The sequence below is a fragment of the Aquarana catesbeiana genome, linkage group LG05 (assembly GCF_042186555.1).
Source record: "Aquarana catesbeiana isolate 2022-GZ linkage group LG05, ASM4218655v1, whole genome shotgun sequence".
NCBI lineage: Eukaryota > Metazoa > Chordata > Amphibia > Anura > Ranidae > Aquarana > Aquarana catesbeiana.
The window spans coordinates 106,514,441-106,534,513 of record NC_133328.1 but is presented as its reverse complement, the minus strand read 5'-3'; the positions used below and the strand labels follow the sequence as shown (position 1 = coordinate 106,534,513).

The window sequence follows — 20,073 nt, the reverse complement described above, 5'->3', positions numbered from 1 at the left end:
TAACAAAAAAACAAGGCAGAAACCATAACAATTTTTGGATGAAACTTCACATGAATATAATGTAGCATCACAAAACTGCAATCTTAGACCATTGGTGCCTTTTTAAATGAGCGTAGTACAACCTTAGTTGCCAGGAAGGTGGAAGAGTGACTGTGGTGACATCTGTATTAGATGACTTGCCACAAAAAGTGCCAGAGACAGTAGGCCCTACCATACCTCCCAACATGAGTACTTGGGAAACAAGACTTAGAAAAAGGAAGATACTTTACCGAAGGCTCGGCATTGCCATATTGTGCTGAATATTGCATGTGGCTTAAAGAGGTATGGTTACGTATAGTCTAGGCCTGCTTATAGTATATACTGTATGCATTCCTTATACCCACAAAATGCCTCTTAGTTGCTGTGCAATAAATGAAAATCTCACAAAAACAAATGGTTCATCTTTAAATGATAAAACCGAATATAGAGAGCCTACCTTAAAGTGTAGTTCTACTTTTGAAGTCAAATTTGAGAAACCTCCACTATATGTTAAATGTTCCTATTCACACAGGATAGCTATATTTCTTACCTTTCTAGTTGTTTCTTCATAACATATTTATACATAGGACTGCAAGCTATTTTGAAAAATGTCAAGAGAGACTGGGAACAGACTGAGAAGAAGTGCATTAACATACAGTGCACCCCCCAAGATTTGGGATTTTTATCCCTTTGTTTTGTTAGGGCAGATAATGTTCAAATCTAGTTTACAACTGATAATGGAGATCTGCCAGCATAGTACAGACAGTTTATGTTAAACATTACTCCCCAAGATGTGGCATCAGCACAAGGGATATATCCTACTGTAAGTTACGTCCCCAAAAGTGGGGGGGATCCTTTATAGTGCAAAGCTTGGGCAATCTTCACAGATAAAAATAGGAAAAGCTAATATGTACATAGACCTCTAAGTAGTATTATCATCCACCGTTGCAGCAGTAGAGGTGTTATCTAACCAGCAAAACTATATTTTCAGAAAATTATGGGGAAATAGGGGAAACTTACCCCTGTTTGCATAAGTGGCTTGATATAGAGGCAGGTTTGGAATTTACCAAACGCATCCAGAAGTGCACCGTGGGAGGAGAGGCTTGTTTCCAGCACATTGTGATGGTCTTACGGTCATAAAATAACAAAAAGCTTAGAGTTTGCTTAGCGTGGGCTAATGGTTCCACCAAACTCAGCAGACAGTATTGGGGCTCAAGAGGTTTTATGATCTGCGTCATATTTCCAATAATTTGCAGCACAGCCTGCCAATACAGCACTATAGCAGGGCAAGACCAAAAAAATATCAAGAAATTCACCTGACTAATGTGAGCAATGCCAACAGGCTGAAGAGATGAGGAACTCTTCTTGTAAAGCCTATATAGGGTATAATAAGCCTGGTGCATGATTTTAATTGAATTAATCTATCCCTGGTGGAAGTGAGAGAAGGGGAAGTCTGCAACCAGTCTTCAGCCTTTTGTATTATTACCAATATTTTTTTCTGAGATAAGATTTTACTTGTTTAAATTGGCAGAAAGAGCTTCATGGAGAATAAAAAATTGCATTAATATGTAACATTTTGATTTACATATGTTTGTCATAAATATTGTATTCCTTGAATATGGTTTTATTGCATTACCATACTATACAGTGCCACATACCCAGCTGCATATCGATTTAGCAGACAAGAGATTGGTCGTTGTACAAATTTAAATGACTGAACAAAGATATTATCCTGTCTCAAGGCTTTCCGTTGTAGGATTCTCTTTGCCCTCTTGTTGGCACTGACTGTAATGCCAGAAAAGTACAGGGGCTGTGAATAAAGAAGTGTGAGCACCCCGCTGGGTAATAGCTAGATCAAACTGTAGGAAGACTTTGGCCAGCTGGAAAGCACATAATCCTCAGTGTGTCACTATTTTCAGACACCCGTTATTAGAATGCAACTTTGTTTCTTGAAAAACAACCTGATGACGAGGGCTGCTTACACACTTTTATGTCCCTGGAGAATAGGTTTCCAGGTAACTGTCACACTCAATGAAAAAATTCTGTGTTTACCATTGTCAGATTTTATGTGAGTCCATTATCTATTGGGATATTAATAGTAGACTTTGCTCAGACATGAGCATTTTCCATTGAAAGCTGAGCTCTAGGCAAGCAGCTGAATGCACATTGAAATACATATACCGTATACTTTAGGTCAGTCCAGTAAACACTGCCAGTCTGCTGATTGGACAATGAAGGAGCCACAGCACACTGATAGGATCACTCTCTGCACCTTTCCCCTGTCAGCACGTCTGCTGCAGCCCAGCTTCATTAAATATACAGTATCTCACAAAAGTGAGTACACCCCTCACATTTTTAAAAATATTTTATTATATCTTTTTAGTGTGACAACACTGAAGAAAATACATTTTGCTACAATGTAAAGTAGTGAGTGTACAGCTTATATAACAGTGTAAATTTACTGTCCCCTCAAAATAACGCTACACACTGGCAACAAAAGTGAGTACACCCCTAAGTGAAAATGTCCAAAATGGGCCCAAAATGTCAATATTCTGTGTGGCCACCATTATTTTCCAGCATTGCCTTAACCCTCTTGAGCATGAAGTTTACCAGAGCTTCACAGGTCACCACTGGAGTCCACTTCCACTCCTCCAGGACGACATCACGAAGCTGGTTGATGTTAGAGACCTTGCGCTCCTCCACCTTCCGTTTGAGGATTTCCCACAGATGCTCAATAGGTCTGGAGACATGCTTGGCCAGTCCATCCCCTTTACCCTCAGCTTCTTTAGCAAGGCAGTGGTCGTCTTGGAGGTGTGTTTGGGGTCATTATCATGTTGGAATACTGCCCTGCGGCCCAGTCTCCGAAGGGAAGGGGATCATGCTCTTCTTCAGTATGTCATATAGGGCTGTTGAAATTAATCGCCGAATCGATGCATCGGCATCCGACCGTCTACGATGCGGCATCGATGCTATAGCTTTAAGGCATCGTTTGAGGATGACGTCATCCTCGCGCCGCGTTATGCCCCGCCTCCGCGACCGAAGGGAGCCGAAAGCCGCAGAAGAGCCGCGGAAATAAGCCGCGCCGGCTTTTCCTTCTTGCTGCCTCTGACTTACGTCATCCCCCTGCTGCCCTGCATGTTGTGGGACATGGAGCGCCGGTGGCTGGAGCTGCTGCTGCTAAGAGTGGCGGCGGCCGGCTTGTGGAGCACGGAGCTCCGAGGAGGAGAGTGGAGCCGCGGCATGTCAAGCAGGTGTGACGGAGACGAGGAAGAGAGTGGAGCTGCAGCATATCAAGCCAGGTAAGGGGGCCGCATGGAGGACACATCTGCTCTTCCCCCACCTCTACACAGTGAACATGCAGATAGGGCAATAAAACAAAAAATTGTGTGCAGAGCTTTGTGGTGATAATAAATGCACAAAAAAGTCTTACTTATTCAAAGTAATTCCAGTGCTGAGTGTTCTCTGCTGTGTCATTCCTGATTTCTGGTGAATGATTTGAACACAGCAGAGAACACTCAGCACTGGAATTACTTTTAATAAGTAAGACTTTTTTGTGCATTTATTATCACCACAAAGCTCTGCACACAATTTTTTGATTTATTGCCCTATTTGCATGTTCACTGTGTAGAGGTGGGGGAAGAAGGATGAGAATTGGTCCGTGGTGACACTGGGCAGGGGAGCGCTATGGTAATAGTGTTATATGGGACAGGTTAGTGGTGAGGGCGGCGGGGTATTATTCATCTTGGATAGGACAGTCTGGCACCTCCCTTACCATGTCCAGCAGGTCTGCAGTCTCTGACCATCTCCTGTACCATGTCTGCAGTCTCTGACCATCTCCTGTACCATGTCTGCAGTCTCTGACCATCTCCTGTACCATGTCTGCAGTCTCTGACCATCTCCTGTACCATGTCTGCAGTCTCTGACCATCTCCTGTACCATGTCTGCAGTCTCTGACCATCTCATGTATCATGTCTGCAGTCTCTGACCATCTCATGTATCATGTCTGCAGTCTCCGACCATCTCCTGTATCATGTCTGCAGTCTCTGACCATCTCCTGTATCATGTCTGCAGTCTCTGACCATCTCCTGTATCATGTCTGCAGTCTCTGACCATCTCCTGTACCATGTCTGCAGTCTCTGACCATCTCCTGTATCATGTCTGCAGTCTCTGACCATCTCCTGCACCATGTCTGCAGTCTCTGACCATCTCCTGTACCATGTCTGCATTCTCTGACCATCTCCTGTACCATGTCTGCAGTCTCTGTCCATCTTCTGTATTATGTCTGCAGTCTCTGACCATCTCCTGTAGTATGTCTGCAGTCTCTGACCATCTCCTGTATCATGTCTGCAGTCTCTGACCATCTCCTGTAGTCATTTGGGGGCAGTCTGGAGCTCCTCTTTAAGTTGTCTGCACTGTTTACACTTTGCTACATGCAAGGAGTGTTGTCTTTTTTTTTAAGAACAGATAAAATTTAAAAAATGGAGTTCTTCTGACTACTTAATTTTTTTGAATGAAAACCGCGCGCAGTAATCGTGATGCATCGTGAATCGTGGACCTGATAATCGTAATCGAATCGAATCGTGAGGCCAGTGAAGATGCGCACCCCTAATGTCATAGTACATGTTGGCATTCATGGTTCCCTCAATGAAGTTTAGCTCCCCAGTGCCAGCAGCACTCATGCAGCCCCAGACCATGACACTCCCACCACCATGTTTGACTATAGGCAAGACACACTTGTCTTTGTACTCCTCACCTGGTTGCCGTCACACACGCTTGACACCATCTGAACCAAGTAAATTTATCTTTGTCTCATCAGACCACAGGACATGGTTCCAGTAATCCATGTCCTTAGTCTGCTTGTCTTCAGCAAACTGTTTGCGAGCTTTCTTGTGCATCATCTTTAGAAGAGACTTTCTTCTGAAACGACAGCTATGCAGACCAATTTGATGCAGTGTGCGGCGTATGGTCTGAGCACTGACAGGCTGACCCCCCACCCCTTCAACCTCTGCAGCAATGCTGGCAGCACTTATACGTCTATTTCCCAAAGACAACCTCTGGATATGACGCTGAGCATGTGCACTCAACTTCTTTGGTTGACCATGGCGATGCCTGTTCTAAGTGTAACCTGTCCTGTTAAACCTCTGTATGGTCTTGGCCACTGTGCTGCAGCTCAGTTTAAGGGTCTTAGCAATCTTCTTATAGCCTAGGCCATCTTTATGTAGAGCAGCAATTCTTTTTTTCAGATCCTCAGAGAGTTCTTTGCCATGAGGTGCCATGTTGAACTTCCAGTGACCAGTATAAGAGAGTGAGAGCGTTAACACACCTGCTCCCCATTCACACCTGGGACCTTGTAACACTAACGAGTCACATGACACTGCGGAAGGAAATTGGCTAATTGGCCCAATTTGGACATTTTCACTTAGAGGTGTACTCACTTTTGTTCTCAGCTGTTTAGACATTTTTGGCAATGTGATGAGTTATTTTGAGGGGACAGCAAATTTACACTGTTATACAAGCTGTACACTCACTACTTTACATTGTGGCAAAGTGTCATTTCTTCAGTGTTGTTACATGAAAAGATATAATAAAATATTTACAAAAATGTGAGGAGTGTACTCACTTTTGTGAGATACTGTTTATATTTTTGCACACAAAAACTTTTATGTCACCTAAACTTTATATAGTTTTAATTGCTTTTGAATTTGTTTGCAAGGTATAATGATTTATAGGTTTATGTAGCCTGACACTGTATTTATTTGTACGCACCTGCAACTTAAAACTTAGGAGGAGATGAGTTTTGTGGAATAGCTGCTATTTTCAAGCGTTGCCAAGATTACTGTAATTCAGGATCCATATGCTTTGCCAGTATTTGCTATGTGACAATTAAATCGGAAGTATTGTTCCATTGGATACAGTTCATTTAAAATCCACTAGTGTAAGAACACATCTGTAAGTGTCTAGCAGAGATGCAATTTATATTTCACACATTAGTCTGTGACACATGGTACCCTTTTTAGAATATACCTCTATGTCATTATGCATGTATATTAAATACATTATTGCACTTCATTTTGTTATCTAATATATTTTTTAACCCACCTTTGGAACATAGTTTTGTATAGCAATCTGGCTGTTGCAAAGGCTTGAAGATTCATTTGTGAAATTTCAGCATATTTTTTTCAGTACAGATTTCCTCACGTATGTATAAAATAATGCTGAACTCCAGTCAGATATAAAGGACTCTTTAGGGTTTATTTACTAAAGCTGGAAAGTGCAATATCAGTCTTAGGTTGGCCATACACCATACAATTTTCTTATTCAATCATCTTTAGATTTACCTTCAAATATGTAGTGCAAGGGCCTGCCTGATTGCATACAGATTGAAAGTGTTTAGGTTTGACCTCATATTATATGGTTTTGGTAAACCTAAAGGAAAGTTGTACAAGATAATTGTATAACGTACGGCCAGTCTTACTTGTTCAGAGGAACCAATCGGCTTCCAACCTCAGCTTGTTCAATTAAGCTTTGGCAGTACAACCTGGAAGCTTAGTGGTTTCTATCAGAAGTGAAACTGATTTTGCACTATCCAGCTATAGTAAATAAACTAAACCCCACTCAGGCTGAATTGCGTCAACTTTCTCTGTATCGAGATCTATGTACTCCTAATGGATTTACAATGAATGAGATCTTATGAGCACATTACACAGAGCTGCCGGACTCTTTGTTTAGATATAAAAGACATGCATTAATGCAGATCGGTAATCATCAATGCATTGGCAATTAAATTATCTCAAGCATTTTGAATACCTAAGTTTGGCTTGCAATTGGCCTTTTGCAGTCTACTATAAGTCTGTACAACAGAGCTCAAAGTTGCCTTTAGTTAAACTTTAAGCCCGGGTTCACACCTATGCGAATTAGAGGTGCGTTTCCGCACCTCTAATTCGCATAGTAGGAGGATGTGAATGGCTCCCTATGGAGCCAGTTCACATATCTCCGGGGCGGCTGCGGTGCGCACTGCACAAAAACGCTGTGCGTCTTTGGCTGCGTTTCAGGGCCGAATTCAGGCATAGAATCGGCCCTGATTCGTCCCTGAAACGGTGAACAGGGACGCACAGCGCTCCTGTGCGATCCGCAGCCCGTTGTGGTGTGAACCCGGGCTCAAGGTTAGTTAATCGGTTTATGTTGCGTATTAGTGGTAAAAATTAGATATAGACTTGCGGCGTAGATTGAGGGACAGTGTAAGGGTTAAGGATTAGAGGATAGGTTAACGTCTATAAATTGATATTCATTGATAATTGCAAGATTTGTATTTTTTGCATACCTTATATTTGTATTCCTCACTGCTCTTCTCATGGTGGACATGCTCTTTTGATTAAGAGCATGTGAATCCATTTCCCTTCACTTACTGCAACTCTGTGTGAACCGCCCTCGCTATGATACACAGAAAGATCCTGTGTACGCACTTCCTCAGTGAGGAGACCCTTTTTAGTTTTTGAACTTGTAGTGATGTTGATGATGGAAGGAATGCTCGCGACTGAAAAAAAACAAGGGTGCCTGAAGACTCCTGAGATATACTGTATGACGCTGATATCCCGGACTCTGCAGGCAGTACATGCAAGAAAGGTGGAGGGGAGGTAAAAGGTATTTAAAGAAAAAATAATAAATTGATATCTAGTTATGTTAAAGGAGGTGGTAGATATTAGGAATCCAGAATGGAAAAAGGAGGGTAGAGCTCTGCTTTAAGCAAACCTAAACACTTAAGCCCTCTACTTCAACCCTAACACTGAAAACTTGACACATAAGATGTGATCTTTTATTAGTGCAGCAGTGATGGTATGTTAACACCTTCCTTTTGATGTGACTCGTTAAAAAAAAAAATCTCCACTAAGCCCTCTCTCACGTGACTCTCCATGGCACCTCTTCCTCTAGTGGAGCCCTGTACCTAGCGCTGCGGGCCAGGCCCACTGCCAACCAATTTTGTTGCTATTCCTCGTAACGTTCCCACACTGCTGCTAACTTTTGGAGCCTGTGAAACCCTGCTGCTGGACAGACAATGCCAACTGTCCATGACATCAAAGCAACAATGTGGACACTCAAGACCAAAGTGGGCACCCCAATTAGGAAAGGAGAACCTGGCACGTAACCACTAATTCGGACAAGTATTTGTGTCATTTAGATCTAATAAGAAAAAAACAGAATCTCACGCTAGGAAATGTAGCTGCTGTACCTAAATACACCTGAATACCAGGTGTTCCGTGAATACAAATAAATTAAAGAAAAAGAGTGTTGCCTCCTAACCAGATATTCTAAAAAATGTATATTCTATGGGATCAGATGTGTTAGAGAACTAATTGCATGTCTACCACTATTGAAACCAAATACATATTGCATACAAACATAAAGTTAATCACACGACAAGCACAAATCACGTGATACACCATTAAAAAATCAAGGTGCACAATCCTAAACAAATTAAAAAATGTGGTCGTACAAATCAAAAATGCATATAAATAAGTGTAAAAAAAAGTCCATCAAAAGTAAAGTTCATATACACGTGAAGAAAGGTGCTCAGTGCTCTCTGTAAACATTAAAATACCAAACGTGCTCCAAAGTGCCCATGCAATATTGCAGCTTCTTACCAGAGCCAGATGATCTCAAGTTATAGAGATCAATGGCGTCTGTGTCTAATCCAAGGAGTCGGCACTCGTAGAACAGGAATCCCCATACGGTTCCAGGATCTAAAGCTCAAAAACAGTATCTGTTTGGTTTCCAGTCACGCTTTCCCAAGTGTACCCAAATGAATACAAAAGAAAAAGTCTCCTAGTGCAACTTGTATAATAAAATAGTTTATTAACAAAAAGTGTTGCATTTACATGTACCGAAGGAATGCAAAGGCATAAAGTGAGACAGCTAACAAACGAGCCTTGGCCGCAGTGTCATCTAGGCAGCTTTAGCGTGATGACATCACAGACCCAATTTATATTCTCAAATACAGCCAGCCGGGGGTTCTGTCAGCTCCTTAACATCTGGTATTCGCATTCTTCGGCTAGTTTTTAGAAAAATGTGTGTTTGTGGAGTTCAGTAGCTCAACTTAGAATTTACACACAATTGAATAATTTTAGAGTTCTGATCCCCTTCCTCACTCTCCCTCCCTTTTTCTTTGCATAGGCAGCTTGATATAAGATTTCAATCTGAGGCTGAGAGTCTGAAAGCAAATAGCTTGTGCTCTCTCTTTAAAAATCGCGTAGTGCTCTATAGGAAAACAAAAAGAACAATATTAATAGGTTAAAACATTGTAATGTAAAAATCAAAAAATTATTGTCCCAAACAATTATATTTTTCCATTAACACTGCAGCCCCACTCCTTTTTATTGCTCCCCTGAGTAGTTTTTACACAAAAGACTGAAAGTGGGGCAGTGAACTACAGTATTGCTTATGAAATTATCATAAGACAGAATTTGCTTAAATTATTTTCTTTAAACTTTCATTATAATACTCCACTTACTCAACTTGTTCGCTTCTTATCGGGCACAGTATGAAGAAGGAATTGTAAAAATTCATTGGCACTTATTCAGATTGGCCTTAACTGTTACTATACCTATTAATTAGCATTTTATATTATATTGTAAAACAGGCTGTTCGAGTAAAAAAATAATATCTAAATCTGATTGGCAGAATAAATAATTTATATTAATGAAATTACTGCAATTAGTGGTTGCACAATGACCCTTTCAGAAGCCACAGCTGTTAAAGTCAGGAAGTGCTGTCACCGCTGACCTTATCATAAGACAAAGTTACAAATTACAAATGCAAAGGAGGCAAATCATCAAAGAATCCAGTTCAGCTACGATTAGTGTTTTCTGCAAAAGCAGCATGAATTACAGCCAGCTGCTCTGTGGCTTGACATGTCTCTCACGCTGTGCCACTTTGTTAAGCTTTATGTTACAACAATAGTTATTTTACCACTTGAAGACAATGTATCTAAAGCCATTTCTGACTTTTCTGGAGGACTGTCTCCTACCTCATATAGAATTTTAACAGGTGCATGGGACTAGTATGACAGTTCAGCATCTTGATACTGGTATCATTATACCAGGAACATAGTAGGAATTGTAAACCCATGTATGTAAGTCCAGAAGCAGACAATTGTAACCGTGTTGTAGAGATAAGCCATAATGTGTATTTACAGAGTAAATTGAGGCTTTTGGGTAAAAGTCGAAGCAGCCATTTTAATATTAATTTTAATATTGAAAAAATACATGAAGGTGTTGCTCAAAGCATAACATGGTTGAAATACATTTATGTAAACTATTTTAGCAAAAATTATATATTCCGTTTAGCAAGTCTTGTGAGTCGCACACTTCTGGTACAGTTTATTACTATCTGGGTAGAGACACTATTTCCTATTCAGCTTTGCAAAGTCAGGGAAAATATCCTCTTTTTGTCAAAAGTGCAAGTGTCCCAATTGACAGATTTTCCTTCTATCCCTGTTTTGACAACTCAGAATTTTAGATTTTCCTTCTTACTTGAGACAAATAGAGAGAATAACTCCCCCCATCAGGGAGACAGGCAGGATAAAACCTGACTGCACGTCTAAACCTTTGCTACTCTATCCAAAATATTTGACTTTAGATACACTTTATGCCATCCTCAGTTTTTTTGTCTATGAGCTCTTTCACACTGACGATCCGTATGTCGGTTTTTCATCCTTCCGTTTTCGGATGAAAAACAGACATAAATGTATCTCTATGGAGCGTCGGATGTCAGCGGTGACATGTCCGCTGACATCCGACCCACTCCGATCCGAAAAGTGTAACGGAGGAAAACCCTACTTTTCCATCCGTTTTCGGATCAGATCGGATGACGACGGACTCTACGGTCCGTCATCACCCGATCCCCCATAGGGGAGAGCGGCGCTCTGACAGGTCCGTCGCTGCACAGTGTGCAGAGACAGACCTGTCATCTTCCTGCTCAGCGGGGATCAGCAGAGCGATCCCCGCTGAGCAAGCGGGTGTTCATGGGGCGGATCATCACTGATCCGCCCCGTATGCAAGAGCCCTAAGAGGTAGAATTTTATTTACTAAGAAAAAATATTCTTGGGGTAATAATTGCTTTCAACAGTTAAATGACTGCTTCAAGCAAAGAAAAATTTATTGTACAACTTGGCGATACACTTCCATACAGTAATATTAAATTATGTGAGTTCAATATATTGATGAGAAAACTAAGATTGGGTAGATTCTTACCTTCCTATGAGTGGTTTCATGTGTTTTGCATGCATTATCAACAACATGCTTTTTCATATGCTTCCATTGTTATCAATAAGCTTTTTTATTATCAGGAAAACTGGCCCAAAATAGTAAAAAAAATATTTTCTTTATTTACTGTATATTTCTTGTTATGACCACCAAAGAACAATCCAAAAAAAATTCTCCCACTCCTGACAATCGCAGCGATACCACATTTGTGTATGATATTTGTACACATAGAAGATCCCCGAAACAACAGTGAAAATTTAGCTTTTTTTATCCTACCTAAAACACACTAATGCCCCATACAGACGGTCGGAATTTTCGACAGAAAAAGTCAGATGGGAGCTTTTGGTCGGATATTCCGACCATGTGTATGCCCCATCAGACTTTTTCTGTTGGCATTTCCGACGGACTTAGATAGAGAACATGTTCTAAATTTTTCCATTGGAAATACCGAAGGAGGTTATCCCGTTGGCAAGTCCGTGTGTACACGGCATATAACAGTAATTAAAAAAATGCTTTTTTTTTTTTTAATTCCTTCATAAATACACCTAACCTTTGACTCTGACCTTCACCTTTGACCCTTACCTTGACCTAACACTAACCCTAGGACTGACCTGGATCAAACCTTGATCTAGATTTTTTTTTACTTTTTTTTTTTTTTTTTTACACACATTTTTTATTAACATCTTTATCTCCTGCAAGGAGAGCAAGATACAATGTATATTTCTCTCCATTCAGAAGTTAAAGTAAACACAGGGGTGAACTGCACAGTGACCAATCACAGTGATAGCCAATCAGAGGCTGTCACAGGGATCAGGTGACCTTCAACTAGGAGTTCCAGATTCCAGAGCTGTCGGTGAGAACCAGTCCTTGTGCTGGGAGCACCCTGTGCGGAACACTCCCAGCACAAAGACAGGTACGCCAATATGCAGCCTCATGGATAAAGGCCCATTTTCGCGAGTCCGCATATCTGCATACCATTAGCGGGAAGGGATTAACCACTTCAGCTCTCACACCTGTTTACCCCCTATGGACCAGACCACATTTCTGCTATGTGTCTGGTTATGAGTCTATAACTTTGTAATTACTTATGATAAAGAGTTGATACATAATATGTTTTTGGGGGACAAACGGGGCTTTCTCGTGACCCTAAAGTCCTCTGAGAATTTTTTTTATTTATTTGCATTTTAAGGGGAAAACGAGTAAAATCTGAAAAAAATAATTTTTTTTTCAAGTTTGATCAGTACTATTTTGAACACAAGTTCCATTAATGTTTTTTTTTGCATACATTTTATTTTTCTCATAATGCATCTGTAATTTATAGTTCTTACTGATTTAAAACAAAACAGATATACCCTAAAGCACATATTTTTAACAGTAAATCCTTAAAGATAACAATGTATATATGTACTTTTATAAAAAATAAAAAAAAAAATTCCAGCAAATAATTTAAATAGAAACATGAAAGAGGAGATGAAATGAAAGAGTTAAGTAGTAAAAAAAAAGCATGTCCTGGTTAATTAAGAGTTAACTCCCTGTGCACACAATTAAAACTTTCCTCTGTCAGCTCCAGCTCTCTCACTCACAAATCTAACAGGGAATGCAGGAGTTAGATAGATAGATAGCTACTGTGTTACTTGTTTGTTGTTTTGGCTTAAAGAAGTTGTAAACCAGAAGGTCTTTTATCTTGATGCATTCTATGTATTAAGATAAAACACTTTGTGTGTGTGTGGCAGCCACCCCAGCATCCCTTAATTACTTACCTGAGCCCCATCTCTCTCCAGCAATGTCCACGAATGTCTAAGCTGCCTGGGACACTCCTCCTGATTGGCTGAGACACAGCAATGGCGCCGGGCTGGGGCTCCGTGTCTGAACGGCCACATAGAGCTGTGACTCGGCTCCAGTGCCCCCATAGGAAGCTCCTGACTGTGGGGGCACTTGATAGGAGGGAGGAGCCAGGAGCAGCAAAGATGGACCCAAGAAGAGGAGTATCCGGGCCGCTCTGTGCAAAACTACCTGCACAAAGGAGGTAAGTATAACATGTTTGTTATTTATTTTTAATTTTTTTAAAAGCCGAGATTTTACAATCACTTTAAAATTTTACATTGAATTCTCACTGAGGTTGTCTGTCAGAGTGATCATTCAGTGAGGAAGACTTCTGACTAGCTCCCAGTCATAGAATCTCATGGGCTGTGCACAGTAGTTGAGTATAAGGAGATAAGAAAAGATAAGATAGTGCAAGGCGTACAAGACACGTCCTGTGTACAGAGAAGGGGGTTTTATGGACGTTTGTAAGACGCCCAAGGTAGGCAACTGGTTAATGAACACAGGAGGTTGCTTGCTCAACATGAGCACCATTCACTTTGCATTTTCTCAGTGAATACAGACCTTTCTCTGGTTGGCTGAGGTAGAGAGGTGGGGCAGTGATGTCACAATCTATATTTTCATTGAGATAGTGGATAGTGTTTTCTGAATGGTGCCCGTGTCAAGGGAGTATCCTCCTGTGTTCAGTAAGCAGCAGTGCAGCCTCTCGGTACAAGACCTGAAAGCAAGCAAAGGTCACTGTAATAGTCAGTGGTGTATTTAGGTTTTGTGCTGCCCTAGGCCTGACTAAACTCATGCACCCCCTAATTTAAATATGACCCACCCCTTGCTGCCGAGGCCACACTCCTTCCTGTTTAAGACCCACCCTATCATCTGTAAACCACACCCCTTCCTCTTTTTAGGCTCATTTGGCACCTTTCAGGGGGGAGGGGGGAACAGGTACCTGTTTTTGACAGGTACCCTTCCCCACTCCCTGGAGACTGCAACTAAATGTGGACTGTTTAAAGGGTTTGCATTGATTTTAGCATGCATGGAGCACTTTGCACATGCCAGTGGCGGCTGGTGCTCAAAATTTTTGGGGGGGGCAAACAAACTAAGAAATTAAAAAAAAAAAGACATCAATTGCAGCCTCACTGTGCCCCATCAAATGCAGCCACTGTTCCATCAAACGCAGCCACTATTCCCACCAAGCGCAACCACTGTGCCCATCAATTGCAGCCACTGTGCCCCATCAAACGCAGACACTGTGCCCACCAAACGCAGACACTGTGCCCACCAAACGCAGACACTGTGCCCACCAAACGCAGACACTGTGCCCATCAATTGCAGCCACTGTACCCATCAATTGCAGCCACTGTGCCCACCAAACGCAGCCACTGTGCCCACCAAACGCAGCCACTGTTACCCATTAAATGCAGCCACTGTGCCCATCAATTGCAGCCACTGTGCCATCAAATGCAGCTACTGTGCCCCATCAAATGCAGCCACTGTGCCCCATCAAATGCAGCCACTGTGCCCACCAAACACAGCCACTGTGCCCACCAAATGCAGCCACTGTGCCCACCAAATGCAACCACTGTGCCCATCATTTGCAGCCACTGTGCCATCAAATGCAGCCATTGTGCCCCACCAAACGCTGTCACTGTGCTCATCAATTGCAGTCACTGTGCCCATCAATTGCAGCCACTGTGCCTTTAAAACGCAGCCATTGTGCCCCATCAAACGCTGTCACTGTGCCCATCAATTGATTTATTCAATAACTTTACCTGCTGTTCTTTGAGGTTCCCTTGTGCCTCTCTCTCTCTTCCTGACGTCACTGCCCCAGTACCGAGGAGAAGGGTCAAGCAGTGTGGAGGAGGGTAGGCGGAGCATAAGGCTCCACCTCCGCCAGTCATCGGCCGCTTATGGGGGCATGAGTCACATGCCGCCCCCCCGCATGAGAGGAAGTCCCCCCACCCGTCTTTCTGATTCCCGGCTCCCGCGGCCGCCCCCGCACACATGCAGCCCACGGCGGCCGCCTTGCTGTAGCGAGCGGCGCTGCTGTGTATGGGCGTGCTTGTCAGAGGGTGGAGGGGCGTGAGCTCTGCTAAGCACACCCATACACACGCCCCTCCACCCTCTGCCAAGCACGCCCATACACAGCAGCGCCGCTCGCTACAGCAAGGCGGCCGCCGTGGGCTGCATGTGTGCGGGGGGCGGCCGCGGGAGCCGGGAATTGGGTGGGGGGACTTTCTCTCATACGGGGGGCGGCTTTTTTTGCCGCCCCCCGCAAAGTGCCGCCCTAGGCCTAGGCCTTGTCGGCCTAGGCCAAAACACAGCCCTGGTAATAGTTCAAGTCACTTGAATGCTACCCATTCAAGGTAACATATTGCCTCCTCACCACCTGTCAAACACAGCAAAGTCTGCGGCACCTCTAAATTTAGCCAAAGGGAGCAGAGCCAATTTAGTAAACATATTAACAGTAACACATTAAGCATTTACTGTTTTATCACACCCTTATGCCCCGTACACACGGTCGGATTTTCCAGCGGTAAATGTTCATTGGGAGCTTGTTGTTGGAAATTCCGACTGTGTGTAGGCTCCATCGGACATTTTCCATCGGAATTTCCGTCACACAAAATGTGTACACAATTTCGACGCACAAAGTTCCAAGCATGATCAGAATCAAGCAGAAGAGCTGCACTGGCTATTGAAACTTAATTTTTCTCGGCTCGTCGTACGTTTTGTACATCACCACATTCTTCCGTCAAGATTTGTGTGACCGTGTGTATGCAAGACAAGTTTGAGCCAACGTCCGTCGGAAAAAAAAATGGATTTTGTTGTCGGAATGTCGGATCGTGTGTACGCGGCATAAGAGTACCTGCACATGGTACTGATGTTTATACATCAGTATTCCTGACCATAATTTCTTGTGTTAATTTTGCACATGTTTATGCGTACATGCGCATATCTGTGCGGGTATGTGTGTAAATACTGACCGGCAACTAAGATTTCTGTATCTTTGTTTTTTCTCATGTTTATGCGCCAGTGTATACATACACATTAAAAACAATGGGCTGCATTTAGATCAGTATGGAAAAAAAAACACCTGTATGCCTAAAAATGCTGAGTTTAAAGGCAATAGTGTGCAAGAGGCCTACGTGTGTTTATATCATTTGGACTTCAACCAATATAGTTTTTTTTTAAATTTCTTTGGCAAAATATCCTGCTTATTTTTTTATTAGTCAACAAACAGACAAGCTTGAAAAAATGGATTTTACACCTAACAGAGTTTTTAATCAAATTTTGAAAAGCTCTTCCCAATGTTATTATTTTTTTTTTTTTACACTGTAATGCAGTGACAGTAGATTTGTTCACGATCACAGGCCTGAAACCAGCAGCTGTCAGTTACAGTGCACTTTCTGGGCTAGGAGGGCAAACAGGTACACACTCCTAGGTTAAAATTGAACATAGACGGATATACTGTCAGCTCAGGACACCATGCTTAAGATCGTTAATCTGCAAATTGAGTTCAGGAAGTTAATTAAATTTGTTATTACAATAAAACAATGTGTGTTTTGTAAATCATGTGCTAAAAATCCATCCTGATTACAGCTTGTAACACTACCAGATCTAAAAACCAAAGAAGTAAACACGTAAGCAAGGCACTATATGAGGCTCTGTGTCTCATGCACATACCATAAATGCAAGCACAGATATGTGTTCCTGTTTACACAGTATACATACACATTTTGTTTTGTCCATCTTTGGGATAAGACAAATAAAATGCATGCTGGTTTAATGTCAATAATAACCTAGTTTTTCTCATACAAAATATTAACCCGGGAAGTCAATCTGTTAAAATGGCTTCCTTCCTTTAATAATTGTAAAATATGTAGTCATTTACCTGCATCATTAAACAGTCAGATAGCATTCTGTAATACATCTGGAACTGGAACAATTATTGACAGCGCGTCGGTAAATTATGTGTAACTTTTCCCAGACTAGGTGTTCCTCATCTAATTCTTATTAATTGATTTCCAGACTTTCTGTGATTAATTGAAGGTTGTTAATCGTGTAAAGAAAGTCATAAATAATTGTTATATTTATGAGGTTTTGAGTCCACAGAATGCAACTAATTTAGAAGTCTGCGAGTACAACAGATACTTAAAGAAATTTGAGCTGCAGGTTTTCTTGGTGAAATGCATATACAACATCACATTTTTCAATTATAAAAATTATGAATATAAATATCCTGGGTTTCTAAATTGTTAGATCTTGGGACTGCTTAATATAACAAAGACTGCATTGTGTACTGTGATGCCCATACACACAAGCAGTAATACAAGCCCTCACATCTACAAACACTACACTGACACCAAACTTAAAGGGTGTACTTTAAGGCACAAATCCACCATTGTAAAAAGCAAAATATGAAGATGGCACAGCAATAATAGACTATGGAAGAGTTTATTTGATAATGAACATCAATATAGGCAAAACCAAATCTCTTCACTATCCAACCTCTTTATAGCTGCTCTATATACAGCTGTGGGAGCTCAAATAGTTAATTTCATCCTTACAAAAAACACAGGGTCCCTTCACACAGGTGCTCTTCTCTCTGTTCGACAGGTGATGTATGAGCAGATCCCCTGCTGAATCAGAGCAGATTGGGATGGATGTCATTTTTGTGACATCTGTGCTGTTCAGTTTCATGTCCGCATTTTGACAGATGACTGTGGTGGACCTGTGTTGGATCTATGGGCTGCTGGATGTAAACAGACTTGTCGATTTACGTCATGCTACCTCTGAAGTTTATGTCTGGGGGAAAAACACAGTCCTTTTCTGTTTTTTTTTTTTTTTTCTTTTTTTTTTTTTTTCCAGACCTGGACGGACTTAGAGGTAGATATAGATGCAGGTCTATGGGCAGATCTATAAGACTGCCCATAGAACTGCAGTGGGCTTCCAATGAGGTGCCCCTGAAAAACTGAGAGGTGAACCCGATCAGAAAGCCCATTTAAGGGGCTTAAAACCTTAAAAATCTAGGCCTTGTTTGCCTACCCTCCTTTTTGCACCATATTTTGTTCTAAAATTACTTCTGCCTTTTACAAATATTTTCATTTAGATTGTCAGCTTTATCACAGCAGAAGAGACTATTCTGCACCAAATATTCTGATAAATGGCCTATCTATGGAAAGACTTAATTACTTTTAAGTAGTTAAGTAAGTAGTTATTTTTATTTTTTTATACGATGCAAAATGTGTTCATCTAGTGACCTCTACTCTATATTGCCATTGTTTAGCATCTCCCAATTGTGGCTCAGCATCCAGATTTTTTAGATTTAATAACCTGGTGAAACATGCTAAAATATCTGGTCTATTACCAATCAGATTAAACAACCTTATCTTCAAGTGTGTGGCCTTCTTTAGTTTCACTGAAATGTCACTGTGCCATATTTATTCTTTCGTACACTTTAAAATATTTAGTTTTACAAGTCTTTTTTGTTTCGTGCATTTTTCTTTTAGCCAAATGTTAAGGAGTCAATCAGCCAGTTCATGGCATATGTACACACCAGTGTCAATGAAATGAGTACAAAATACTACCAGAATGAGAAACGATATAATTATACCACGCCAAAAAGTTTCTTGGAACAGATAACCTTATACAAAAATCTCCTTGATAAAAAAAGGAAAGAGCTATCTCAAAAAATGGAGCATTTGGAAAATGGTTTACAAAAACTGAAAACTACAGCATCTCAGGTAAACTTTCATGCATTTTAAATTATTCTTTGACTAGACATGCAGCAAAGTAAGATACAGTAACTGACATTTGAAATGATTATAAAAATTATTTCCTGTACCTTTGGGAAGGAGTAAACTGGGTGCCCATCCACCACCAAAAGCTCCAAATCAAAGAAAGTAAAGGAACTTCATCAACCGTCCGAGTCCCTAACATGGGCCTCCTCTCCCGTTTGCAAGCGGAAACCTCATGTCCCCTCAGGTAATAGAGGCTTCCAGGGCAGTGGAGACACTGCACAACAATCCAGTAGAGGATAAAAAAAAACCAACACAACAAGCTTCAAAAGGAAAAAAGAAGCAGGTAGGGGCGAGAATAACAAAGACAACATCCCTTGAATTTCCCGATTAGCCAGTGGGTTCCTCCCCCATAGTACCTGTACAAGTGAAGTGTATATATGGTGTGTATATGTGTGTATGTATGTATGTATGTATGTGTATATATACCAAAGCACTTCTAGACACAGACACTCAAGTAACACTGCTTTATCAGGACTTTTTATGATAAGCATTTGCTACAATAAGTCTGTGCCGGGCAAAACTGACTAGGTATACAGCAGTGGGAGGCAGGGCAATATACAGTATAACATAAGACACTTGCAGGCAAGAAGAGGTAACCCTAATAAGTGGCAGGATGTCCATCATCCTATTAAACACTTTTCTTGTGTCTATATTCCTTTAAAAATGACTTTACACCTTGTTAAATACCCCCAACTTTCCTGCTTGATTACCCACAGGGAGTTTGATGTTGGGAGAGGCAGGTTGTGTACATGGTAAGCATAAGCAATGAATCTAATAAGAAAACACCATTTTGCAATTTCATATATCCTTCATTGCCTTGGCTCTGCATAATGTCACCTGACAGCTGGAGTGAGAAGTGGGCTATTAAAAATGTCTTCCCCTTGAAAGGTTTTGTGCTGACAGAAGTTCCACTAATGGAACAGTGCTAACACAGCTGAGTCTTTATACACTGTGGGGGTTATTTACGAAAGGCAAATCCACTTTGCACTACAAGTGCATTTGAAATTGCACTGAAAGTGCACTTGGAAATGCAGTCGCTGTATATCTGAGGGGTAGATCTGAAATGAGGGGAAGCTCTGCTGATTTTATTATCCAATCATGTGCAAGCTAAAATGCAGTTTTTTTTAATTTTCCTTGCATGTCCCCCTCGGATCTGCAGCGACTGCTCTTTCAAGTGCACT

General features: G+C 41.4%; 1 protein-coding gene across 1 annotated transcript in view; it reads left to right on the top strand.

Annotated features, from left to right (window-relative positions):
- Positions 1–20,073, top strand: part of DNAH11 (dynein axonemal heavy chain 11) — a 424,128-nt gene that overhangs the window by 256,497 nt on the left and 147,558 nt on the right. Inside the window, exon 57 of the mRNA XM_073630040.1 lies at positions 18,602–18,835. Coding sequence (XP_073486141.1) covers positions 18,602–18,835 — 234 coding nt within the window. The remainder of the gene's footprint in view (positions 1–18,601; positions 18,836–20,073) is intronic.